Source organism: Vicugna pacos, unplaced genomic scaffold, assembly GCF_048564905.1.
Source record: "Vicugna pacos unplaced genomic scaffold, VicPac4 scaffold_20, whole genome shotgun sequence".
In the NCBI taxonomy this organism is placed as follows: Eukaryota; Metazoa; Chordata; class Mammalia; order Artiodactyla; family Camelidae; genus Vicugna; species Vicugna pacos.
Genome location: NW_027328741.1, coordinates 91,562,410 through 91,589,994, shown reverse-complemented (window position 1 = coordinate 91,589,994; position 27,585 = coordinate 91,562,410). Strand labels below are relative to the sequence as shown.

Genomic DNA, 27,585 nt, shown 5'->3' with positions numbered 1-27,585 from the left:
GTCTGGACCTTCACAGGTAGAGAGTGCAGACCCTGCCCTGGAAGACAGTGGTCATGGCAGCAACAAAGGCCTGCCTGTATGCAGGCTCAGCCCAGACAGCTCCTATGCTCTGCTGTCACCGCATTTACTTCCCTCCACACCCTCAGAGGGAGAGGCTTCAAAGTTCTCATTTTACACATGAGAAAACTGAGGCTCATTTGCTTTGAATTATTGACAAAGTGGTGGGAGAAGCTTTGAACTCCAGTGTTCTGATTTCAAAGCCACATCTCAGTCCTGATTTTTAGAAGGTGGAGGTCCAGGCACTGGGGACCCTCCACCTTCCTCACTTGTAGTCGTACTCCAGGGCTGCCACCCCCAAGGCGTCTGGGTGAACACATTTAATCCGTTTACTCTGCACCAGGTGAGCCCTTGGCTGCCAGTCTGTTGTCACTGCCTGAAACCAGCTGAGGTTTTACAAGTGAACCATCACCCCCTGCCAGCCCACCTGCCCTGCCATGTGGAGCAGACCCCTCCTAGCCTGGACATTCTAAACCCTTAGCTCACACATTTGCACAACTGCATCAAAAGGGCCCTACTCCCTGTGTGGAGATATCGACAAGGGGAAAGGAGGGGAGTTTGGGGTGGCCGCTTACTGTGAAGGTGACACATGACAGGGACATGTTCATGTCCATAATGGCACTCAATTTGAAGCTTAGAACATGGTCACAGCGAGGGGTAAAAGCTGAGAGGCTACAAGGCTGCCTAGAAAGAGGCTTGACTATTGAATTGTAAATGTGTAATTTAATTTAAACATTAGCCCCCTGGGTGATAAGAATTTGCCCCTAAGGCCAGAATTGGCCACCTGACCCCTGGGAACCCCTCAATTCCAGGATGTAATCATCTGAGCATGGAGGGGGCTTAAATTGGAGTGCTGTCCTCTCAGTCATGGTGCACCTGCCCACGTGTGCACCCATGATCTGCAGTGCTCACACATCAAGGAGGTCCAGGTCATAAGGAAGGGATGACAGACTGTGAGGTCACACGTGTGCCCCTGCAGGGGTGAATGTTGTATAGAGAAGAGCCCCCCACTCTCACCTCCAGGAGGGGTGATGGAGGGAACAGGACTCCTGAGCCCCGAGGCTTAGCAAGCATCCTGGCTGAGGGTGGGGAGGCTGTCCACTCCGAAGTCATAGGTCAGATGGTAGATTGGGGTCCCACCCCCACATCTCACCAGTGAGAACGTCTAGTCTGTTTTCTCTGTAAACTGGAACCCAGTCACCCTCACCCTCAGAACTAGGGGCAGCCTGTGTAAATTACAACACAAAGCCCTGGGCTGTTTCAGGTGCCCGGGGGTGTCCAGCCCCCCTAGGCCCGGCAGGTGGGAGAGGAGTGGTGTGGGTTAGCAGGTGTGACAGCAGAGTTGAGACTTGGCTGAGTGAATGCACTCTAATATCCAGGAACTGGGAGCTACCAGTAGCAAATCTGTTCACTGAGGCCATGTGTACTCTCCCTTGTCATTTACAATCCCCTGTTTGAACAGAGGCCTCTGGAGTCTATTTGCCACATTGTTGCCTGTCACCTCACTGTTGCAGTTCCAGGGTCTCCATTTAGCCAGCTTGAAGGAATAGTCAAACTTTTTCTTAAAACCAGTGTCAGAAAACCAAAGTGGCTTTAAGAAGCAAACAGGGCAGGAGAGAATGACTTACCTAACTGAGACGTCCACAGGGAGATAGCTTCAGGCAGGTCTGTACCTGGTGCTCAGTGACATCAACAAAAGTCATCCTTCCCCACCTCTGGGCTCTGCCACTGGTGTCATCTTCACATGGCTCTGCCTTTATGAAAGCAAGATAGTCACCAACTGCCACAGGCTGACATCACCACCCCTCAACTCCCAACTGAAATAGAACTTCTCTGCTCCCAGGATTCCAGCAACTAGGCCTGACCTCCGTGGAGCCTGATTGGGCTGGTGCCCAGCCTTGAGCCAATCACAGTGGCCAGAGAGGATGGAAAATGCTGATCGGCCAGATCAAGGCCATGTGACCATCCTCTTCAGGAAACCTGTGAGCTGTTCACCTGTTTCCAGCTTGGGAGAGTGTGATGTCTCCCAGAGGATTCTGCTTCTAGCACAACCTGCTGGTGGCACAATGAGCTGGAATGAGCCTGTCTGCTTGGTGACAAGTGACAGGTCACTTAGTGGTTCCTTGCTCCAGGGAGGGAGGCATGTCCACACAGTATTGGGGCTTCAGAGCCAGAATGTAGTAGAAAAGCCTCCTGGTCTCCCAAAAGGTGGGAAAGTGAGCAGTGACACTGGAAAGGCACTCCTCTCTGTGGCCCTTGGCTTTCTCCTTGTTACAGTGGAGAGTGCAGTGCTGCCCCTGACAGCCCACTTCCCTGCTGGGAGGCCTTTGCAACAGGTGGAGAGTGCTTGGAAAAGCCCATTTATTCTGAGGAACTGTTATTGCTCCTAGTGGGATCATTATTTTCATGTCACTTATGAGGTGGGCCCTGAGGGGTCCCTGATCTGGGGGCACAGACACCCACACAAACTTGGCCCAGTATTGCTGTTCATTCAACAATGTCTTACCAAGCACCTACTGTGTGCCAGATTCCCAGGGTAGAGCAGTGATGTTGACAGCACAGGTCCCTGCCTCACCTCATCTCTGCATCCCAGGTGGGGTCACCAGAGTGGGAGTTCAGGAAGCAGAGGATGTGGCCGAAGCCTTGTGGGAACCCCTGGGTTTTTCTCTGTGCTGAGGGACCTAGCAGCACACCGATTGTGGGACTCAGTACCCGCAGGACCCAGCATTGATGGGTAAAGGAGAGGGGCATTTCTACAAGCCCATCCTCACTAACCCCAGGCTCTGGAGGGCAGCTCCAGTCTGCTCAAACCCAGGGGGCATCTTCCGACATTCTGATCACCCTCTGGTATTACTCCCCGCTCAGATGCAATTTTCCCTGTGGTAGCTACACTCAGAAAATGTGTTTGTTTCTCTCCCATGTGGTTAAGTGGACTTCAGATGCATGATAGCGATGGAGTGGCTAAGCCTCTGGGCAGATTGCTGGGTGACCCGTGGAACTTGCTGCACATGTTAAGCTCCCTTCTGCCAACCAATGGGCCAGGCCCCACCACTGTTCTGTCTGTTCTACCTCACTTAATCTGCACAGACACTCTTGCGGGACATCCTGTTATCCCCCATCTCTGCTGACCTTGGGTGGACAAAGCTTGGGTTTGAGAAAGTTGCCCAGGTCACATGGTTGACAAGTGGGGAGCTGGGGATTTGCACCCTGGCCCCAGGAGTCTGGATCATGGAAAGGCCTGGGTGGGGCAGCTTATTGCAAAGGGAAGTCCTGCCCAAGCCCCTCCCATGAGAGCCCACCCAACAGCACATCTAGGAGAGTCAGCGTTTCCTGGACCAGATGGACAGAACCTCAAAACTTCTTTGCAGATTGTTTCCATGCTCTTTTGCAAGCACAGAAAGGCTGCAGACCAGGGAAGGATAAGGCCAAGAGTGTTTTCACTGGGGAGAGTGAAGGACAAGTGTGAAGACACACAGCACTCCCAGCAGCCCTCTCGGCAGAGCCTGCCACTGGGTGAGCAGCTACCGTGACTACATACCATAACCCTGTGAGGTTCATGCCTGTACAACTCTGCCTGTGAGAAGAGCAAAGTGAAGCTCAGAGAGGTGTGGGGACATTCCAAAAAGAAACAGATAAGGTGGGATCATCACCACCATGCTGTGCAGGTGTCACACTGTCACACTGCTCATGCATGGCCTGCTGGGAGTAGTGAAGGCCTGATAGGAGCACAGGAACACTGTGGTGAAGGTGACGTTTCTACCTGGGACAGCTGGTACCGGGGACTCTAGCTGGTTCTTCATTGTGCCTGCTTTGAGTGTCAGCATGTTGCAGCCTCATGTAGGGGAAGGGCTGTCTCCTTTCCACACCGGTGCAAAAGGAAGAGCATGTACACACTGGCATCACCATAGACCACCGGCAGGATCAGGATCTGGAGCTCAGAGCAGAAACTGCCAACACCTCAGGAACTGGTGCAAGAGGAGGACCTGAGTGCCCCCTGAAACATTTCTAGTTTTAAAAACATACTTCATTAGGGGGAAGTGATAAACAGTTGATCCCTTCAAAATATTCTGTTATCCAAGGAACAATAGCACCTCAGCATTGTAAGAGGTTTAACTCAGTCATCAATAACCATCACTATAGGTATGAGAAAACAGAGTGTTAGGAGTTACAAAAGGGTCTCAAGATCATGCAGGTCTGAACTGAGAACCATCCAAAGCATGTGCTGCATGATAGCCTCTCTAAGCTACCTGAGGCTTGGTCTGCTCCTGACACAGGGAAGATGGTTCTGAGAAAACCACACTCCTCAGGGGACCCCAGGGAGTTGACAGAGTTGAGTTTGGGTTCCTGGTCATCTTCTAAGTCTGGAATTTTGAGATTCTTCTGCACCTGTCCTTCCTCCAGAACAGAATCTGAATCAGGCGGGATTCCAAGGACTGAGGCATGTGCCAGGCAAGAGAGCAGGCATGGCTGGATGAGAGCATCACCAGTGCCATTAAAAAAGAGGCCAGGGCACTGAGATTTCCAGTGATTTAGCATCACGGCTGGGAGGGGTCATGTGTTCTACTTGAGTTCCGAGTATTCTGCACCGCCCTCGAGGACCTGAAGGGGGCGCACGAAGCCAGCGTGCCTTAGGTGGCGGTGCGCATGCGCAGTCCGCGTCAGCAGCCAGCGTCTTCCCTGGGGGCGGAGCTTGCTTTCCTCAGGGCTGAGAGGGCGGCGCCAAGGAGGCTCCGGGACAGCGCTGCCTGCGTGTCTGCGGGAGGATGCTCCCCGCTCTCTGTCTGAAGTTACGCCGGTTTCCCATGGCCTGAGCCCGCTTCCTGCCGGGGTGTGTGTGCACCTGACCGAGCTGGGGTCCCGGCAAACAGGGCAGGAGGGGACGGGTGCGCTGGCGGGCCCGCTTCGACTATTCTCCTCGGTCGCCGGGAGCGGGTGAGTGTCTGTGTCCATCGGGGCCGCTGGGGTGTCCGCGCCCCTGGTCCTCACCGCCCGGGTCCCCCCTTCCCCCGTGTGAACGGAGGTGTGTACACCAAGGGTCAGGAGCGGGGACGCGGGTGTAATGGGAAAGGGGCTGAGAAAGTACTGAGAGTTAAAGAGAAGTGTGTAAAATTACATTATGTTAATTTTTATATTTTAAGTGTGTCAAAGTCAGAGTATATCATGCTTTTACTTTCTTGTCTTTAAAGGAATGCAATCATTTAGTTTATACTTAAAATATGCTTCTCAGCTTATCTCATTTTCAAGTCAAAATACTGCCACGGTTGACATTTTCTCATAATACAGTGACAATCTTAAACATGTGTGAATATAAACTCATTGAAAAAATCTTGCAGTATTCCATGGTGAGTTGTCTTGTTAAAAATAATATCCAGGCCATTGCTAAATTATTACAAAAATATAAAATTTTTGAAGCACTTTTAGAAGTTCCACACACAGTGGTATTTTTAAAACACCAACCAGTGCATAGTGCTTAAGATCATTTAAGATGAAATATATTCAAACATAAAACTTTAGAATACTCAAAAGGCAGGGTAATGGCTGCTTTTTCATTGCAAATACATTTTTTCTTCATAAGTGCAAAATACGAAGGTATTCAGCTAAATTTTGTATATCTTAATTCAAAAGGTGAAATTAGAATATAATCTCCTTATTTTTTATTTTAAGGCTATTTCCCATAAAAATTGGTATTTTTATCTGTAGGACCTTAATTGTCTATTCATTTGTTTTTTTCTTTTCGTTTATTTTCTTTAACAGAGAGTGCATTCTTGTGTCTTGTTAGAGTTTTTAATTCTCCTAACTTATTCCAAGACTTTCTGACACTGATAGTAAATAATGGGAAAGGCCTTATAGTAACTGCATCTTGTCATGTAGTCAGGATTTTTTTTTTTTTGGATAACTTTTTTTTACAATTTCCACTTGGTTCACAATATTATCCCATTATGACAACTCAATAAAAAATTGTAATCTGTTTACACCAAGACACTTATGTCAGCACAGTGCTTTTGCTGATATAATTTTACATTAGATTATAATATAATATTTTATTTGATTTACATATAGACTAATACCTATTTTATATATTTACACACATATATGAATATCTGCTAAATGCCATTAATTTGCATGGCGTGGTAGCTGATAATATGTGATCTTTCTGACCATTGGCTATTCTTATGTGTCTCTAACGTACTACTTAGAACAGATACTAGAACATCACACCTCTCATTATACAGTATTTTAAAGGTTATATTTTATTTTACTTATTTTTAAACATTTTTTATTGAGTAATAGTCATTTTACAATGTTATGACAAATTCCAGTGTAGAGCACAATTTTTCAGTTATACATGAACTTACATATATTCATTGTCACTTTTTTTTTTGCTGTGAGTTACCACAAGATCTTGCATATATTTAAGATTCCACACATGAGTGATCTCACATGGTATTCCTCTTTCTCTTTCTGAACTACTCCACCTTGAATAACATTCTTCAGGAGCATCCATATCTCTGCAAATGGCGTTATGTAGTCAGTTTTTGTGGCTGAATAGTATCCCATCATATAAATATCCCACATCTTTATCCAGTCATCTTTTGATGGACATTTTAGGCTGTTTCCATGTCTTAGCTGTTGTAAATAGTGTAGAAAAATCAGCTGAAAACCTTATGGGGGTTCCCTTGTAACTCAATCTTTGTTTTTCTCTTGCTACCTTTAGGATCATTCCTTTATCCTTGAATCTGGCTATCTTGATTAGGATATGCCTTGGTGTGGGTCTGTTTCAGTTCTTCCTGCTTGGGACCCTCTGAGCCTCCTGTGCTTGGATATGATTCCTTCTTTAGGTTTGGGAAATTTTCAGTCATGAGTCCTTCCCATACCTTTTCAATCCGCTTTGTTCTTTTTCCCCTTCTGGAACTCCTATTATGCATACATTGGCACAGTTTATATTACCCCATAGGTCCCGTATATTGTTTTGTTTTTCATTTGTTTTTCTCTCAGCTGTTCTGATTGGGTGCTTTCTGTTGTCCTGTCTTCTAGGTCACTTATTTATTCTTCTGTATTTTCTTGTCTGCTTTGCACAGCCTTTAGGTCAGCTCTCATCTCAGCCAATGAGTTTACTAACCCTACCTAGTTCTTCTTTATAGTTTCTATTTAATTTTTGATACATTTTATATACCTAAACACTATTTCTTTTAGTTCCTTCAGTACTTTGATCACTCTTTCTTGAAATCTTGATCTAATAGACCATCAATGTCTATTTCTTTGTTCATGCTTTCAGGGGATTTCTCTTGATCTTTTCATTGGGAGTGGTTTCTCTGCTTCTTCACATTGCTCATATCTCTCTGGCACCGTGGCTTAAGGAGTAGAAGTTACCTACTTATCCTGGAGATGGTGTGCCCTTAATGATTTTATCGAGAGGTCTTTGTGTCTTTGCCCTGCTTCATGAACTCAGCTTGCTGTTTCATAGGCCTTCTGTTGGCACCCTCATCTGTGCTGCTCTCAGTGGCTGTTGGCCAGCAGATTGTGCCCCCTCCTAAGACTAGGTCAGGAGCTGAGCTCTTACCCAGTGGGTGGGCAGGTCACTCCCCCTCCTGATGCCACAGTCAGATGCTGTGCTTGGGGGGAAGCAGGTGGGCAGATCACACCCTGTCCCAGCACTGTGGTCAGGTGCTGTGTTCCTGCCAGGAAGGTGGGTGGCTGCCCACCTGCCCTCTCCTGGTGCTGGTCGCTCTGCTGCTCTGTGCAGCTGCCTGCTCTGCCTCGGGTAGGTGGTCTGTAGGTGGGCTCAGGGAAGACCACGGAACAGCCCCGCCTACGCTCTGTGCCAAATCTGAGCTCCTTGTTTCCCTTGGCGGCACAAGTTCTCTGAGGTGTCAGGGTAGAAAAATCCTCTCTGCCTCAGGCTATAAACAAGTCTCAGTCCTGCCTAAAAGGTTGTGGGGCCCCCACGTGCAGATTCAGGTCTCAGCCCTGCACCCGCCCGGGCACTATGCACAGGAGGAGATGGTAGCTGTGGCTGAGCCCTGCCTCTCTTCTTGCGAGATGTGCCAGTAATGGCACAGGTCTGAGGAGACAAAGGCTTCAGCACCCCTCCCCCCAGGGCACATGCCTGCTTATAGTTTTATTTACCTTCTGAGTTAAAATTTACCTGACAATGAAATGTATAAATTAGGCTTTTGAGGTTCATCCTTGTATCAGTAGTTGATTCTTTTTTATTGTTGAATTGTATTCCATTGTTTGAATATACTATCATTTGTTTTATCCATTCTCCTACTGATAAATACTTAGGCTTTGGATATCTTTTTTTGCAAGCAAACATTTTTTTTTAAAAATGCAAATATAATATACATGCTTACATGTGAACATATCTTAAGTATACAGCTCAGTGATTTTTCACAAAGTAAACAAATCTATGTAACCTTCATCCAGTCAAGAAACAGAACATTGCTGTTCCACTTTGGGTTTCTTCCCAGATACTATGGCACCCCTTTGATGGATACACCATCCTAAATTCAGCCACCATGGATTGGTTTTTTTGCTTTTGAAATTTTTAGTCCCGTACATTCCACTTAACATTATGTAAGATTCATCCACTAGTGTTTTCTGTAAACTAGTATATTTATTTTTATTGCTTTAAAGTATACAACTTGTATGCATGTGCCACCACTTATGGTTATGTATTTATTGTTGACAGGTGTTTGGGTCATTTTCTATTTGGGGCTATAACAAATAGTGATTATGAGAATTTTCTGGATGTCCTTTTGTGCTCAGATGTAGAAGCTTCTGAAGGGTACACAGGGAGTGTGTGTGTGTGTATGTATGTATATATGTGTGTGTGTTATATATATATATATATATAACTTTCAAAAAGCCTATTTTCAAAGTATTTGTAAGAATTTATATTCCCACTGGCCATGTGTAAGAGTCCCCATTGCATGTTGCCCTCACCAATGCTTCATATCACTTAACAACTAACTATTCTAGTGGATGTCTAATGGTGTTCCAAGTGTGGTTTTAGTATGTATTTTTATTATTACTAAAGAGGTCAGCCCCTTTTCATAGCTTATTTGGATTTTTTTTTTTTTTATGAAGCACCTGTTCAATTTTTTTGCACATTTTAATATTGAGGTTTTGCCTTTTTCCCCACTGGTTTTTGTTCTCTATTTGCCCTAGATATAAGTCTTTTGTTGGATATAGGTATAGAAAATATATTTTCCCACCGTGTGGCTTTTCACTTTCTTAATGGTATCTGTTGATAAAAATAATTCTGAATTTTACTGAAGTCCAACTTAAAATTCTTCTTTTATGTTTAGTGCTGTGTCCTATTTAAGAACTCTTTGCCATTTCAAAGACATTAAAATATCTCCTACACTATTTTCTAGATGCTTTATTTTGGTGGAGGATTAGGTTATTTATTTTAATGGAGGTACTGGGAGTTGAACCCAAGACCTTATGCATGCTAAGCACACATTCCACCTGAGCTTTACCCTCCCCCAGATGCTGTGCTTTATGTTTCAAATTTATTAGATTTATAATCTATCTAAAATTACTGTTCATGTATGGTACAGGGTTTAATTCAATACTGTTCCATTGGTCTATATGTCTAACTTTAGGTAGTTATCACATAGACTTAATATTGTTTTATAATAAGTTCTTTAACATTGTTCTTTAATATCAGCTTGGCTATTGTTGGCTCTTCAAGCTTCTCTATGTATTTAGAATCAGCTTGTCAAGTTCTACAAAAAAACAGTAACAACAATTAAGTTTTGGGGATTTTGATGTGCACATATAAATCTTTGAATCAGTTGAAGGGGAACTGACATCTTTAAAATGTTGAGCCCTCCAATCCATAAATTTGGATTACTTCCCCTATACTTGTTTTTATCACTGCTGTAACAAATTATCACAAATTTTGCAGCTTAAAGCAACAGAAACATTATTTTATGGTTCTGTAGGTCAAGTCAGGAACAGGTATCACTTGGCTAAAAATCAAGATGTCAGCAGGGCTGTATGCCCTTCTGTAAGTCAAAGGAAGAATATATTTCCTTCTCTTCTCCGGCTTCTAGAGTTCACCCACATTTCTTTACCCATGGCCCTTCCTCTATCTTCAAAGCTAACAGCTTTACAGCTTTCTAATCCTTCTTCCAAAGTCATATCTTTCTGACCACATCTGGGAAAGATTTTCAATTTTTAAGGACTCCTGTTGTTAGACTAGGCCCATGTAGATAATCCAGGCTAATCTCCCTGTCTCAGAGTCCTTAACCTGATACATCTGCAAAATCCCCTTTGCCATGTAAAATAACATATTCACAGATTTCAGGATTAGAACATGGATATAGGTAGGGGCCAGTGTGGTGCACTATTCTGTTTATCAAACTGTTTAACATTTCACGCTTTCTGACAAACGTACAAGATAGAAGATCCTGATCATGTTTAGAATGCTTCCTCTGCAAAATATTGGGCACTGAGTTTATTTGAAAGGACTGAAAATAATATTACCACAGGAATGGTTTCCTAATTCTACTGACATTTACTTACTTTATACTTAAATACCCAAAATGGTCAGCCAGGAGTGGGATCTTGGCAAATAAAATAAAAGTATAATTCAAGCTTTTATCACTGAATTTATTAGCTAATTCTATTTTAGAAACAGACAGAAAATAAAACAATTTAGAGTAAGTCTGCTTAATTATATATTAAGTGAACATAAAGTTTTAAAAGCATGTCTGAATATGGGATAAAGTGAGCATCATAAAATGTAATGTTAATATTTAGTACCTGCAAATCTCAAACTCCCAAGTCATAAACAAGTTCATACTGTATAGCACAGGAAACTATATCCAATACTGTTTTGTAGTAACTTATGGTGAAAAAGAGTATGAAAATGAATATATGTATGTTCATGTATGACTGAAGCATTGTACTGCACACCAGAAATTGACACAACATTGTAAACTGACTACATATATATATATATATATTTGAAAGGACTGAAAGGACTATATATACCAAGAAAAAAATTAGATTGCTAACCAACAAAAAATCTGTCAGTAATATAATGCTAGAAACACTGAGACACAAAAGAAAATTTCAGGCATACATCTGTGTATAGAGTCATAGAAAAAATAGTGCCTATGCAAGTCCCTGATAAGCATGAGAAAATAGGAAAGGCAATATAAAGTTCAAAATGCTTTGCTATGTAAGAGCTGCAAGATGACTCAAACACAAACTTAAGTGGTCAAAATGTCTATATAATTAATGATAATTTAAAGTAATTGAGGGCATCATTTTAAATGAGATAAAAATAGCTGCTCAATTTTCATATTACTAACCAAGTCATTTCTGTTTATAGTAGGTTTATATTATTTTTATATGTATTTATATTTTATAAAGACATCAAATTAGATCCTGGCTGATAACTGACAGTGGAGCAACTGAGTGATTTAAATGGGCATCATAGGCTTATCAGATTTCATATGCTTTAAATATACATTAGTTATTAGCTGTCAGGAAGAGTTCAATTTTCATTTATTCTAACATAGCTGTGCCACAGGCATGTTACTCTATTTACAATGGAGGATCACGATAGATATAAAGATATCAAGCCTTATTGATCTTCATAGGGGTGCTTTTATAAGAAAAGGAGAATAAAATAAGGAAAATCTAAAATACTACTTTTTTTATAGTGTTCTAACAGTTTTATCTTTTATTTTTTTACTGAGTTATAGTCCATTTACAATGTGTCATTTTCTGGTGTACAGCACAATTTTTCAGTCCTTTATGAATATACGTATAATTATTTTCATATTTTTTCACCATGAGCTACTACAAAATCTTGAATATATCTCCCTGTGCTGTACAGTATAAGCTTGTTTATCTATTCTATATATACTTGTCAGTATTTACAAATCTTGAACTTCCAGTCTGTCCCTACTCACACCCCTCCCCCCTGTAAAATACTACTAAATCAACATATATTTTTGAAGAACTATGAAAAATGGGAAACTATAAGTTGTTTCTTTAAATTGGAGCAAAGAGAACTACTTTAACTGGGAAAATACTTAAAATCTGGCAAGTTTTATGATTTCATGTTCACCCCTGACAGCTTTTCTTTCCTCCTTTCTCCTTCAATCTTTATTGGACCTTCTAAAGAATTAAATTACAAAAAAGAAAAAAAGAAAGAAAGAAAATTAAGAAACAGTTCTGCATCTAAAATAACCTCCTAACTGGAAAGATGGTATACATTGTGAAAAATTTACAGCTGCCAACTTATGATCTATGTCTCTGTCCACACTGCCTTACTTGTTAGGAAGGGTCTTAAAAAAAAGTAAAGAAAAATAGCAAATTATAATGGCTTTTACATTTTAAATTCTTTTCTATGTGTCTACAATCTGCTCTATCATGAGTTATTAAGATAAACATTATCAGCTATACTCTACTTTCCTATCATGCACATTGTGACTCTGAGAAGCACGCACGTTCTAACTTACCATCTGCAGGTGGTGTACAGGTTAATGCAGTTCTCTTGACAATATACGGTTTGTAGTCTAGTTGTCTAACTACTACACAATGGAAAAGATGTAGAACTACTGGTACCACTGCCCTCAGTCTCTGTCATTTACCTTAAACATACCTGGAAAAGTAGATTCAAAAACTCATTGGCAAGAACATTTTTCACACTCCAGATCTGATATTCTTCTAGAGTTAAGATGGCCATTCTGAAAGAGAAGCAATATTTAAGAATACCTTAAATCTTCATTTTCTTATATTATTTGAATTAAATTTGTTTTATTAAACTTGCAATGGTCATTTGTCTGAAAGAAAACTAATGATTTAATGTAGATGCTGTGTATTCATCTGAAAGTAGGCCAGCAAGAGTAAGTTCAAAAGTAACCAAACTCTGAAGTAGTCAGTCATAACATGGGCAATTTATCACCAAAAATCTTCTTCCTCCAGTAAGACCTGGGAAATAACTCACAGTATCTTCCGGTTCAAGGTGAAGTTTACTAACAGAACCCACAAAAGGCTCTGGGTAGAGAAAAAGGACTATTTACTAACTTTGAAAGCATTTTTCCAAACTCTTTGGATTATGCCCTTTGACCCTAACAATTTTCTAAGATCTTTAAAACATCTGGCAATATTATTAGACTTCTTAAGAGATTTAAAAGAATTAAATATATATAATAAATGAGTATCTATATTAACATTTCCTCAAAATAAAATTTAACATTACTTTCACAAGTTGAGTAAAGCAGTATCTTTTATTTTTGGTGTCAAAGTGTACCAAAAATTACATTTATATACAGTAGACAATATTTCTTGGCAGGCAAAAATATAACCAAATGCTTCTTACTTCATGTTTTGAACAATCACCTTAACAATCCTAGATGAATAATAATGTTCTTTGTGTTTATAACTTAATTATATTTTTATTATCTAATGATTTATTATTTAAAGATATTTAATAATATTTACTATTAATGACATTCATGTATTCATTCAATATATATTACCATTTATTACAAGAAAAGATTTTAAAGCACTGTGATGGTAATTATTGGCTTTCATGGTGCAACTTCCATTGAAGTATATTAACACCAATGTAATGATACAAAATAATGGGTAATATTGTCACCATCTAGTCACCAGTGAATATGGGTAATAGGTTTGGTTGAAAGGTCCAAATTCTATTCTAAATTTTTACCATTTTATTATTATGGTTACACGGAGATGGAGAAGCTAAATGATCTTTTTTTTTAATGTTCAAAAGTACAGCCATAAGAAGAAACTCGGTGTTATATAAAAATAGACAAGAATGATAACCTCCATACTTATCAAACACCCAGAAGAAAGGCGATGGAAATTGTATCTCTACATAAGGTATTTCCTAATAGAAACTTTCCTGTTTTTCTGTTTTCATATATATCAAATAGAAATGGCTACCTTAGATTTGGGCAGAAAAGTAAATGAAGACGGTTATCTGAATTGCCAAACAAAGATCAAGCGCTGAAAAATTCATTTCTATTATTTATTTCTATTGAGTGTCAGTTAATAAGACTATGATGATTTCTTCTGGATTTGTGATTGAAAAAAAAGTTACTTATTTTTCTAAGCCTGTGGAAGACCACTATGGTCTACATCCTACCATCTGCAACTTGGTACACATCAACATTTGAATAGAAAGGGTCAAATTAACTCATATGTGTCTCACATATATGGATTATCTTCAGTTTCACAGGGATACATAGACATTAAGGCAAACCTATTATAATATCTTTAATAAATGTTGTGAAACTAAAAAAATTCAAGGATTTATTCTTTGTAAAGTACATGCTTGTTTCTACTATTATACACTTATTCTGGCTGCTATTAAAGAACTTAGGACAGACCATCACCAATATTATTGAAAAAAAATTTAAAAACTATATACACCACACAGATTGAGATAAAAAATAATTTCCAACATCCCAGATATCCTATTGTCCTTCCCAGTTAAATCACCCATCTCCAAAATCACTATTGTAACACTTATTAAAATTAGTTCTGTCTCTCTTCTAGAACTTCATATAAATTAATTTGTACAATGTGTTCTTTTATTCTGTGGCTTCTTTTGCTCAATATAAGTTTTGTCTTACCATAATGTATTAAACTGGGAGAAGTAAAGATTATAAACTACAGATGGCAAGGGCTGTCTCTACTTAATTTTTACAAAGTGCCTAGTTTATAAAATATGTTTTTATGTAAATAACACTTAATGGAGTTTTTTAAAGGTCAAATGGGCTTTCCTTAGGGACAACTTGGAGTTATTGTAACCACAGGTCCAAATAAGCATTTAGCAGGGATGATGTAGAAGAGATTCAAGTATGTATATGTAAGGTATGTATACCAATTCAGAATATAATGTATTTTTAGAAGAGAATAAATTAGTCTCTGCTAGACTCACCTTTGTGGTGTCATGTGCATTCTATGTGTCTTCTACAATGTTGGATAGATCCACAAGTAATTCCTTTAAAACCAGAAACCCAAATCAGTAGTTAGGAAAGAGAAGGTATCATTTTTATTAGACAGTAGCTGAAGTATAAAATATTTTCGGTCAAGTTTTTTTTTTTTTTAATTCCAGAAATAGATTGCTTGTTTGCCTTAAAAATTTATGACAATTTTCCAGTGGTTTCATTTTTTAATTTTACATAATACATACAGTTTACTAAATTTTCTAAGGCAAATTCTCTTCCCAATTTTGCATCTTTGGCTATGAATATTTTGAGTAGCATAATATAGAACTTAGAAGTAGTAAGAAATCTTTTTCTCAACCTCTTTTAAAAAATTCTTCACTCTATGTTCCTGTTGGAAGTTTACATGCAAGATGTATACAATCAGACTTTACCAGGGTATCATCGGTGCAGTTGTCCTTCCAGACCTCTGTGCAACCACGTGTCTCTCAGTTCAACCCTACAGAGAACTCCATCACCGTCAACATCAAATACCTTGAAGCAAACTAAAGAAAAGAAACTCTTATGGAGGAAAATTACTTTTATATTCTGAAGTATAATACATTTTATTACAAGCTGCCCTAATGAAATTACTTATTTCCTCAAACAACTACATTCTGGATTAAGTTCATATTTGGAGGAGATTGTGTCATTAAAGTCCTTTGAACTTGTAGGAATTCCTGTACACTTCACAAGTCTCTCTCCTTATATAATTAGCCAGCTTAGAGAACTCTATCCTTCACCTAAATCTAAAGTTAAATTTCTTGCAAACTGAAAAAGAAGGGCCAAGTTACTATACAATATCTCAGATTTTGAGAAGGTAATTAAAGCTTTTAAATTAATTTCTAATATTTATAACTGATCACTTCAGAGTTGATTCTTACAATGCAGAAAATATTCCATCTACATTAAGAATCAACAAAAAGCTGCTACAGTCAGCCCCCTGTATCCATTGGTTCTGCATTCACAGGTATAAACAATAGATCAAAATATATATATATATATAAATTTTCCCAGAAAGTTCTCAAAAGCAAAACTTGAATTTGCTATGCACTGACAACTATTCACATATCGTTTAAATTGTATTTACAAATAATTACATTGTATTAGGTATTACAAGTAACCTAGAGATGATTTAAAGTATACAGGAGGATGTGCATAGTTTATATGCAAATACTATGCCATTTTACATAAGGACATGAGCATCCATGGATTTGGTATCTGAGGGGGTCTCAGAACCAATCCTCAGCAGATAATGAGACATGACTGTATAAAGATTTTGCCTCTCCAATGTAATTAATGTGCACCCAATATTTTTGCCTAAGAACAATTTCAAATCTTCAATGAAGTTTATATACAACAAGCTAAAAACCCAAAGAATCAGCACTTTGCTAATTAACAACAATATCAGCAAAATTGCTAGTTAGTCTAGTTGGTTAACTTCCACTAGTCCACTGGCAAAAAAATAAATTTAAAAAAAATTTAAGACAACAATTAACCTCAATTGAGAAACAAAGACTTCAGCCTCTTTAATACCAGAACTTTAATGTGAACAAATAATGTATCACAAAGCCAGGTTAGAGTAATGGTATACTATCAGGGAAGATAAAAGAAATCTAAATTTTTAAGATTAAATAATTATCTACTTCACACACCCATGTAATAATTATGCTATTAAGTTAACTGAGTGCATCACAGTACTACATTACTAAAGAATATTGAACTATTAAGTATCATACCCAAAATATGCAGTATTTGTGAAGCTGTATTTTAGAAAGATGCAGAGATAATGACCCTAGTGAATATGTAAGAATTAGGTTCCAATTAAATGTAAACTGCTGCATTTTTCTAAACAAATATGGTTAAGATTTAGGAATGTAATATGCTTATAAATTATGCCATAATATTTTAGCTAGGCTTAAAAGATAAATTTAGTATTTAATAAAATTGTTTTATCATAAATTTAATTTTGCTAATAAAATATCAATATACACAGTGATAGAAAATAAGTTGCAATTCAAGTTAAGCAAGACAAATTTTCTATATAGACTACCAGAAAATATTTTCTATATGCTTAACATTTTCAAACACATCATGACTGATGTAGTTCATTTATCATGAATTGCACATTTATCTGGAAAATCAACCATTATTAATAACAAAGATCTTAAATTACTCCACAGTAAAAAAGAATAGATGATTGAACTTTTACACTGACCTCAGTAAAACCTTAGCAAGAGATTGCTATTTGCAAAAGGGATGAAAATTCAAGCCTTAATCAGATGATTTTTCACATGAATGGATGCTAATTTTTTCTCTGTATAGCTTCCAAATTTTGTGATGTTTAACACACTTACATTTCTGTCTTTCAGCCGGAGGTCCTCTGCAACAAGCTGATAGCCCACAGGATATCTCCTTAAAATCTATGTGGCTGTCATGATTTTCATCAAAAGCATTAAATAAACCTGTAAAATAGGAACACAGAATAAATCACAGCCAACAAACTTCCTGTTAATATTGACATGCTTATGAAAGGAGGCATGACTCACATAAACTGATTTAGTTTTTAAAAGTTATCAGTAGTTTCCACTGTCTTAGGAAGTTTGTTTTTTTTTCCCCCCCAGCATAATTATAACCAAAATTTAACTTCCTAGAAGAAAATACTATCATTTAGTGTTTGGTTTTGTCTGCATACCTGTCTCTATCTTATATTAATTCCAAAAGTCAAAAGTGATTGTAGAATGTAAAAAACAAAAATGTATTTTAAAAATTTAACTGGAAAAAAGTCAGAGACCACAATTATCCTAATTTGGAAAGACTAAGAAGAAAAAGGAAAAAAGAAGAAGAAAAGTTGAACTGTATCAAAGATATACTGTGTTGTTATTAATGAGCTACATACAGCTCCTTCATGAAGCAAAGAAAACTAACACACTATATTATAAGAGACAGAAATTCTGTACTGCAGTCTTCATTGTACCACTTAATCTGTATAACTAAATATATTAAATTTCAGAAATAAAGGGCAATTTATAATCTAATCCTGTGGTTTTTAAACTTTTCCTAAAAAATAAATGGAATCATTTTATTTTCAAATGAAATGATTTCTCAATCTCTAATTATAAAAAGGTAAAAACATAACTGCACTGCTGAAGTAGAAGCCCTGTCTGTTCTAGTTCCCCTAACAAATATTTCTAAAACACACTAGAAACCTGAAGAATACAGACTGTCTATTTCAAGAATCTAATTCTGTGTCCTCAAAGAGCAGAAAATTGAAGCTAAGAAGTAGTTAAATGACTTGCTAAAAGTAAGAAATTTTTTTAAAAAGTTCTGAATCAGAAGAAGAAACCAAGCTTTCAGATTTCAAATACAGTTTTTGTGATTATCACCCACAACTGCTCCTTGTAAACCTCATTTAATATATATAGTAGTGAAAAGTTTAGAGCTAAGTGGGGACCTTAGAGATGGTCTAGTCCAGTGGTTTTTAATTTTTTAAGGGTGGGGGAAGGATACAGCAGTGGAACCTTCTTCTATATAAAAGAAATACAATAGACACTCCTCAGCTGAGGAAGAGGTGGGGTCAAGTGTGGAAGCTAGAGCTTTGCCTATTCAGTGTCCACCACCCTGACCCTGCACCAGACGCTGAGGCACCACACTGGAGCACAGTTTCATAAAGATTGTCTTGTTCAAACTGATTTTATATATGAGAATATTCAGGTGCAGAACGGTAAACCGACTTACACAAGGCTCCAAAGGTGGAACAAGGCTCACGTGTTTAGAAAGAACATTTGTAGAAAATAGAAGGATTCCCACCTTCACTCAGAGATGGACGAATTGGTGGTGAAGGCAATGGGCCAAATGTTTCTAAATCAAATCATCCAGTTCGGGATTGAGCCCTCAGCAACCAATAGCATTTCTCCAGATGAATGATGTCTGATTCTTCCACTGACAATCAAATCAAACAAGATTATAAAATCTCACTCTTCTCTTCTGGACAATTAAGTAGTTCATCCTGATAATGTAACTTCTAAATATACATTTTAATTTCCCAGTTAAACTGTTAAAAAACTACCTAAAACAAAAACTCTGAAAGACAAATATATTGTAACTAAAGTGGCATGAAAATTCAATTCAAATTAACATAAAAGAGGCTTTAAAATGGGAAAAAAGTTTGCAATTTCCCATTAAGCAGGCTGTTTAATTCCAACATGTAAAATAATAAACTAAGATACTTATTTTTTGCTTCCCACACTTTTATCTGTATACCCTTTGGTGATTTTAATCTCTATCTTGGATTTGAAAATTCTTGATCATAGTCTCTCCTGGCTACACAGGTAACACACTAATAGCAGAAACTGTGTTTGATTTATCCTGTCACTATTGTAACCACTTACACATTTAATACTTATTAAATAAATGTACAAAGGGGATAGACCTAAGCTTCTCCTTCTTGGCCCTAAAATTCTTACTACCCCTCCTATAAAGGCAGGAGCCTCCTCTATAGGACAGAGTGTAAATGTATCTCCTGAGAAGGATTCCCCAACAAGGGCTGTCTTTACAGCATGCTTTTAGATGTTTTTATGGGACATTTCAATAAAAGAATCAAGGACCTAAGCTTCCCAGTATGGTGGGAGTTGTGATGGGCATGGGAGGATGCTCACTTGGGAGGATGAGATGTTAAAGACACTAACAGTGAAAAGGACAGGACAAGATGAAGGGTGATTGGGAAACAGGACCACAGAGATGTGACATCTACTTCCCACTGTCATCTAAGTGATACCTACTTGAAAGAAACATTTCTACAGTTAAATTCTATAATGGGGGGTTATTTAAATGAAGCACAAATATACTCAATGAGTAGATCACATAATTTTTAGAGATTCAGAGTGCAGTAGCATTTTCAGAGTAGTTTTTACATCAATAACTAGTATTTATAAATTCCTGTGTGCTAAACAAGTATGTGGAATTATTTCCATTTTGCTTTTAGACTTACTACAGCTTAACGTATTCACTGCACTGATACAGAGTAATTTTTCTAATGAATAAAAATGATAATGTACAACCTTGTTAAAGATTCTTTAATTTCACCATCACCAGATTTATGAACATTTAGGCCTATGTGTCAGGCCCCGTTTCTTACCAGCTTTTTCACCAACACCTTACATTGAGGTTATATTGCATTACCCAGAGGTCAGGAAATGTTCTTTCACACATCCACATCTTTATTAGGTCCTGTGTCCTCTGAGGAGAAACATTCTCCCCACTTTCACATCCTTCCATTTTACAGCCTAACCACTAATCCTTCTCTAAACACCTTCTAATGCTTTCCAACCTCACCAGCTACCCTAGGATTTTAACTTCTCTCTTCTGCAACTGTCCTCCACTGTATATAGTATCCAATATTCAAGTGAAGTATGAGTCCTCATTTACAGGTCTGTGGCCTCTCTAGATTACAAAGTATTTGGATTCAGTAACCTTGTCCTTTTATCACTTTTGCTGCTAGAGTTCCTTTCATAGGACCTGATACATAGTAACCACACAATAAATACTTCCTGAATGAATAAATGAATGAATGAATGAATAGCCAAGGCAATCTTCACAGCCAAGGCTTCCCCAACCCAGCTCAGTATTCTTTCTGTTATATCAAAGAGACTCTGCCCCATGAAACAATAGACCCTGCACATTTTAACAAATGTATACAATTATTAGGAACTATTATTAGAACAGAGACTAGCACTACTGTTCTCATAGTTATGTCACATAAGTAGTGTATTAAAGCTCGTTCTGATTTCTTGTTTATACAAATCAGCTATGTCTGTCACCAGTTTAAATGTTAGTAATTTAGAAAACAAAAGTTATTGATTTATCTACTCATCAGAAATCATTACAACAGATCTATTTACATACCTCTTCTGTCAGTTTATATACCAACTGGAAAAGAAGGGGTGTACAGTCAACTCTGAGAGTATAATTGCCTGCAAAATAAATAAGAGAGAATTTTAATACCTCCAAATGGACTACAAACCTGTATTTAATTCTAACTTTATTTTCTAATTATAAACAATATATAACAGATTTCAAATTCAAGGCATCATTCCTGGAGAATTAAAAATAGGGTGGACCTTACAGATTATCATATTCAGTGAAGTATGTCAGACAGAGAAAGGAAAATATCACATTCTATCACTTATATGTGGAATGTAAACAAACAAAAAAATGATACAAATGAACTTATTTACAAACCAGAAATAGACTCATGACATAGAAAAGAAACTATGGTTACCCAAGGGGAAAGGGGGAAGGGAAGAGATATGTTAGGAGTTCAGGATTAACAGATATACACTATTATATATGAAACAGATAACCAACAAGGACCTACTGTATAGTACAGGGAATTATATTCAGTAACTTATAATAACCTATAATGGAAAAGAATCTAAAAACAATGTATATGTATATGTATATGTATATTTATATGTATATTTATATAACTGAGTAACTTTGCTGTACACCTGAAACTAATATTACAAATCAAATGTACTTCAGTAAAAAGAAATAAATAAAATTTTAGAATAGATAGATAGGTAGGGAGATAAATAGACAGACAGGCAGACAGTCTGGCTAAAACTAAAACACAAGGTGGAAATAACTCTTCAGGAGCCAGAGAGGCTGCAGCACACACTCAGGATAGGAGACTGCAGAGGCAGACTCTGCTGCTAAGGCTGCAGCTCCTGCAGTAAAAGGGTCATTGCTTATTACGGCAGCAGTACCTAGGGGTCTTTGGCAAAGGAAGTGGTAAGGCCATAATGTTCATGTTTTTATTCATTCATTCAATTCAATATGAAGACTTTAGACTAGAGCATGTCAGTAACTAACATGTGTCCTGTGACACTTACCTAGAAATAACCATAATACGATGAAAGCCTACAGATGCACATGCCACATGTCAGGGTCAAAAGGAAGTTTGTAGTGGGTGCTTATTTCAGAGTTGTTCCAATACATACAGGAACTATTTCTGTATGAAATATTTTAGCCCAACTTTTAAAAATAGCTCCACAGGAAGAATGTCAAAAGTACTAAAGTTTTAAGTAGTAATCCAAGATAGGCAAATGGTAAATATACTAAAGAAATTAGGATCAATAGCTTAGTTATGAATCATATTGATTCATTTGAATCATAATAATGTTCTCTCTGGTAAAATGGAGAAATGGAGGTATTATTGAGGCATCTCATAGAAAGAGGATAATCCTAGTTTATGAGTTGGAGTTGATAGACTTAAATACTGGTATACTATTTAATGACAATCTGAAATAAAATTTACCTTCTGTGTATGAGTCTGCATTGATATATGCAACCTCTCTCTCCTGGAGTGTTTTCACATTCTCCTGTAGTTGAAGCAAAGCAGTCACTTAACTCACAGCGTTTACAATTTTGGAAATACAAGCAAAACAAATTAATTCAGTAAAAGAGTGGTTTGCAGATACCATTATAAATCAAACACCTATGCTTTTGACCATAATTTTAAGAAAATGCTATTAACTGGTTGATAATATTAATGCAATTAAAAGAAGAAAGAAAAATATTAGTGATGCTGTACCCGCTGTTCATAGCAACAGCAGGGAGACCCAGAGGAAAACTGCCCCTGATCCCCTGCACCATAATATGAAGGGGGAAGGCTCGGAGATGCTCAGCCTCACCCTGGATCTACTGGAAGAGGACTGCTCAAAGTAAGGCCTGGAAATCTGTATTTTTAAAAGGTGTCTCTGGAAATCCTTACAGACATTAAAGTATGAGATCCCTTGATGTTGGGGATCCAAGTAACTTTACCATATTAAAAGTGAGGAAGTTGGAAATTTGATTTATCAAGAATTTTTTGAAAGAGAAGATATTGATGAAAAAGAAAAATATAGGAGGGGAGGATAGAGAAAATCTCGAGGGAGAGAAGAGTGGCTATTAGGACAAAGACAAGACATTTCTCACACATACATGCACACACGCACACACATTCTAGAAAAATACAGCAGAAGAAGACTAATGCCATCACACAACATGGGAATATGCAGAGAGAACTCTTTTCTTCTCTTTGTTTCTCTCTCTCTCTCTAGCTTGATACCTTATAAAAGCAGTTACAGTAAAAACATTTAAAGCTGTGAGTGGTCATCCCACAAATGAGAATTTTCACCTCTGCACTTGACCACATGGGATAGATGACAGCTGATTCTGCGGCAGAGTTTCCATTATGACAGAGCTACAGTAGAAATAAAAAAGATTCCTTAATTATATGTAAAGGTAAATGTGCTGCTGAATATGATCAAGAAGCTAGTAGAAAATGGGAAACAATATTCAAATTGTCTTTTAACTCACATGAATTTAAATTAATGCAAGGCATATTATCTTGTATCTTGGATTTATTTTATCTGTATTTTAAGCTGCTTAAATTATAAAAAGACACATGTATTTCTATATACATGTGTTCACAAGAAATTACATATTTCTAAAAGTAAATGACCTTAATGAATAAGCTCTGATTCATCTAAATAAGTGTATTATGAAATGCATGTTCATAACAACAACATAATAATAAGACTTTGCCATATAAATGGAATCAAATGTGATACAAGTAACTGTGATTTTATTCCCATACTTATTTGATTCATATTATTATTTTAAAGTATGCAGAAATGAGTCAGAAGGAAAGCATTTTAAAAACCATTCACAATAATAAGAAAGATATGACATTCTTTAAATCAATTCTATAAAATTTGGACTCATAAATGATGAACAAAACAGAGGATAGTCACAGGAAAGTGCTTTTTGGTGCGCCTGCCTTTAAAAAAATACACAAGCCTACCTTGAACATGTAAGAACTTAGAGTTACTGGAAAGAGAGACTAAGGGAAGAAGATGAAAGAAGGGGGTCTATGAGAGACACTTTAAAATAAAGCATTAAGAGCCAGTGACAAATGAAAATTAATCATACTTGAATTAAAAATAAATCCTTGAAATTTTAGAGTAATTCAATTTACAAAATCATTGTATTACACTTCCCAACTAGGCACTTTTGTAAAAGGTAAAATATACCTATGGTTACAATTTAGTGTTGAATCCATAAAGGAGAGACTATAATCAGAGTATAGTCATCTAAAAAGAGCATGTTGTTTTCCTGGATAGAAGAAATCCAAGGAAACTGTAAAAACTTGAAAATTAATGCCAAGGATCTAAATCAGATTTTCAATAGGCTAATTCACTTGTCAGAAGCAGCTTCCTAGGTTTGACTATTTTCTGAGCTTACAGATTTTACTTACTTATCACAAAACCAATATAAATAGAAACTAAAATATTTTAAAAATAATGAAAAAATTGGTTTGTGCTTAGTAATTAAGAGGTTGTTCTGTTTTGCCAAACTGATGTAAAAGCAAAAACAAACTCTATTTCTTAAATTTTCTTGTTTTTATCCAAATTAAAACAGTATCAGGTAATGGAACACATCTGTGATTACCCTGAGATACATGTTGACCAAGAAGATATGTTTACTGTCTTAGTTACCTCAGCCCATTTGTGGAACCCAGAAGTCCAAATTTTTCTGCATCCCAGCTGGCAAAAATGGCAGTTCTTCTCAGTCTTCAGCTTGTAATCATTGTTAACATACATGGTTAGGTACATCTGCCTAAAAACAAAGGAAAATTCACTGAAGTCACTTTCTGTCATCACTTGCCATGGAAACATTATTTACCTCTACTAATCAGTTTTCCAAAATTCTGGACAACTTCTTATAAATCAGCAGTTCCACTGGTTAGGTCAATACCTCCAAATACCCAGAAGTCCTGATGATCTCCCAGAATAACACATCTGTCTGGAAAGGAAGGCATTCAAAAGAATGACAACTTAGAATGTATTATAAAGAGCAGTAATTTATGTTTTTAAATTAAACTTCCTCCTGCTTGAGTTTCCTCCATAGAAAACCATCAAGGTACTGTCTCCTTTTAGAATTTACCTTTTTTCCCCACATTTAATTATATCACATCAACCAGGAAAAAAATATTAAGAGTTGATTAAGATTTACCTTCTCTTACTCCTGTAATCTTTGTAAAAACAAAATGTTTTAAGACATTTTAAAAAATTCACCAACTCACCAAGTTTCACAGATCCTCAGGTAGTTCTGATTACATCATAAATGCTTGTGACTTTCTTGAAGTTATGAACATGCATTTTAACCTTCGTAGAATTTCACAAAGGGAACAAATTACTTCACATAGAGCATTATGTCTAACAGGTTCCTTCCAATGTTTTATTATAAGTCTCAGAAGTACAGAAAACTGTTTAATACGATGATAAATTCCCATATGCCCACCACCTAAATTCAATCATTGTTAATACTGTTGAACTATTTGCAAGCGAGTTGTGCAAATCATGACAGTTGTCTCCTATGTATTTAAGAATGCACCTTACGGTGAAATCAAATAAAAAAATCAGTATTTTGTATTTTTTCTCCCTCATAGCTCTATTGTTGGTATTTATTTAAACTCCAAAATTATTACTCAACATGAAAAAGAATCTTGTTCTTACCAATTTTTTTTTAAAAAAAAATGTGTATTTGTCCATTTAGAGCTCAAATCAATTAAGGGATATAAGCCCCAGGTGCTTTTTTTTGGTATTTTGACCAGGGAAGATTTCTGTTTCTGACTTTTCTCTTAAACTGTTACTGAAGCTACATGCTCTGTTTTCCTTGTGTCTGTATGTATCTGTTTATAAATCACATTTTTCATTGTGTACCTCTAGAGGGTATTAATACATGAGATAATAAAGTCTCCTATGTTAAAGGAACTCTGTTCTAATTGAGTTAAATAAACACTTTTTAAAAATTCTTATAAAATAAAACTGAACTTCTAATACCTTAAGAGTTCTGAAATTTTAAAACAAGCTTCTTACAGAACTTATAAAATACTTGCAGAATCCAAATTCAAATTGCTAAGGCAAATCATTAATCAACAAGGCTCATTCAACCATTTTAGTTTAATAAAAAACAGCTATCTCCTCTCTGATTCATCAGTGTGAAGTTTCCCTTTCCCTCTACATTTCAAGCCAGTCAAACTAAAGTTCTGATCATGCCATGCTCTTTTCCAGCCCTGCACAAGCTGTCCTCTGCAGCTGGCGTTTACTGCCTGTCTTGATTCCGTGGAAAACTTACTGTTTGTGTAAAATTAAGCTCAATGAGCACATGTTCTGTGGTCATGCCTCCTTAATACCAGAACTGTCTGGGGTTAGTAACAGTAACGACTATGATGGTAAGCGCACGGGGCCATGTAGCAGTTACGCGTTCACCACTGTGACCACTTAACCCTCCCCCACAGAAGTGACCAGTGAACTTCGCTCCTTTCCCCCTTCTCTCCTACTCCTTCCCTTAAGTTAACCTAATATTTTGCATGTACAGTGTTTTGACAGTTATCTGAAACACTGTTTTAAACCGTCAGTTGAAAAGGGAAGACAAAATGTTACACCTGGCCCAGAGGAGGAGAGGGGTGGGGAGTGGCTCAGAGGAAGCCGAACAGGACGCGCGGCCTCGGATCACAACCACAGCCCCTTTCCTTCCCAAGTTTCGCAGCCGGGAAAGCAGAGGCGTGGGGCCCGGACCGCTTCGGGGCCTTCGTGGGAGGCCGAGGGAGGGACGGAGACCCGCGCAGGGCTGGGGAGGGGCCCGCAGGGACTCACCGTCTGTGCAGCGGCTCCTGACCCACAGCTGGGCGGGCGGCGGTGGCGGTAGAGGCTGCGGTGCCGGCTGAGGCGGCTGTTCCGGCTGAGGGGGCCGAAGCGGTGGCGGCTGCGGTGCCGGCTGAGGGGGCTGAGGCGTCATCGGCGGCGGTACCGGCTGAAGCGGCCGCGGCTGCGGTGCCAGCTGAGGGGGCTGGGCGGTCGGCGGTGACGGTAGAGGCTGCGGTGCCGGCTGAGGCGGCTGTTACGGCTGAGGGGGCCGAGGCGGCGGCGGCTGCGGTGCCGGCTGAAGGGGCTGAAGCGGCGGCGGTTGCGGTGCCGGCTGAGGGGGCTGAGGCGTCGGCAGCGGCTGTTGGAAAGACTTGTGGGACTCGAAGGCTTTCGCCTGGTTTTCCAGGGTCGCCATGGCGGCCTCCCGCCCCGCGTGTACAGCCCCCGGAGTCGCCGGCCCGACCAGCGGCTCCGGTCAGCAGCGGTGGCAGTGAACGAAGCTCGGGGCCACCAGCCGGTGGGGACCCCAAGCGCGCGGCCATCTTGGAGCCGTCCCGACAGTCCCCGCGGCCCTGCGTCCTGCCACGCTCGGCCGGTGGGGCGGGGCCGGGCCGCGGGATTGACAGCAGAAGGCAGCGGCCTCCGCCAATGGCTGCCTCGCTCGCCCCTTGGGCTCAAAGAGCCGCCACGGCTGCTGGAGTTACTGCCGTTCTTCCCGGCGAGGGACGGGGGGTACTACACGGGGATCGGGAGGGCGGTTCGGGGGCGGGGTTGCAAGGCACGGCGAGGAGGGTGGGGAGGGCGGGTGACTTGTGATTGAGGGTCTCTCTCGGCGAGGGGCGTCC

General features: G+C 38.7%; 1 protein-coding gene across 1 annotated transcript in view; it reads right to left on the bottom strand.

Annotated features, from left to right (window-relative positions):
* LOC140693729 (uncharacterized) overlaps nt 1-27,293 on the bottom strand; it is a 62,093-nt gene extending 34,800 nt beyond the window's left edge. The window contains exons 1-12 of the mRNA XM_072957412.1: nt 26,750-27,293; nt 24,587-24,707; nt 23,155-23,289; nt 22,363-22,426; nt 20,949-21,016; nt 18,855-18,986; nt 17,402-17,509; nt 15,440-15,550; nt 14,999-15,061; nt 12,689-12,773; nt 3,818-4,062; nt 1,686-1,811 (exon numbers count right to left, since the gene is read on the bottom strand). Coding sequence (XP_072813513.1) covers nt 18,939-18,986; nt 20,949-21,016; nt 22,363-22,426; nt 23,155-23,289; nt 24,587-24,707; nt 26,750-27,282 — 969 coding nt within the window. The 5' untranslated portion in view covers nt 27,283-27,293 and the 3' untranslated portion in view covers nt 1,686-1,811; nt 3,818-4,062; nt 12,689-12,773; ... (2 more) ...; nt 17,402-17,509; nt 18,855-18,938. The remainder of the gene's footprint in view (nt 1-1,685; nt 1,812-3,817; nt 4,063-12,688; nt 12,774-14,998; nt 15,062-15,439; nt 15,551-17,401; nt 17,510-18,854; nt 18,987-20,948; nt 21,017-22,362; nt 22,427-23,154; nt 23,290-24,586; nt 24,708-26,749) is intronic.
* Nucleotides 27,294-27,585: the final 292 nt, after the last annotated feature.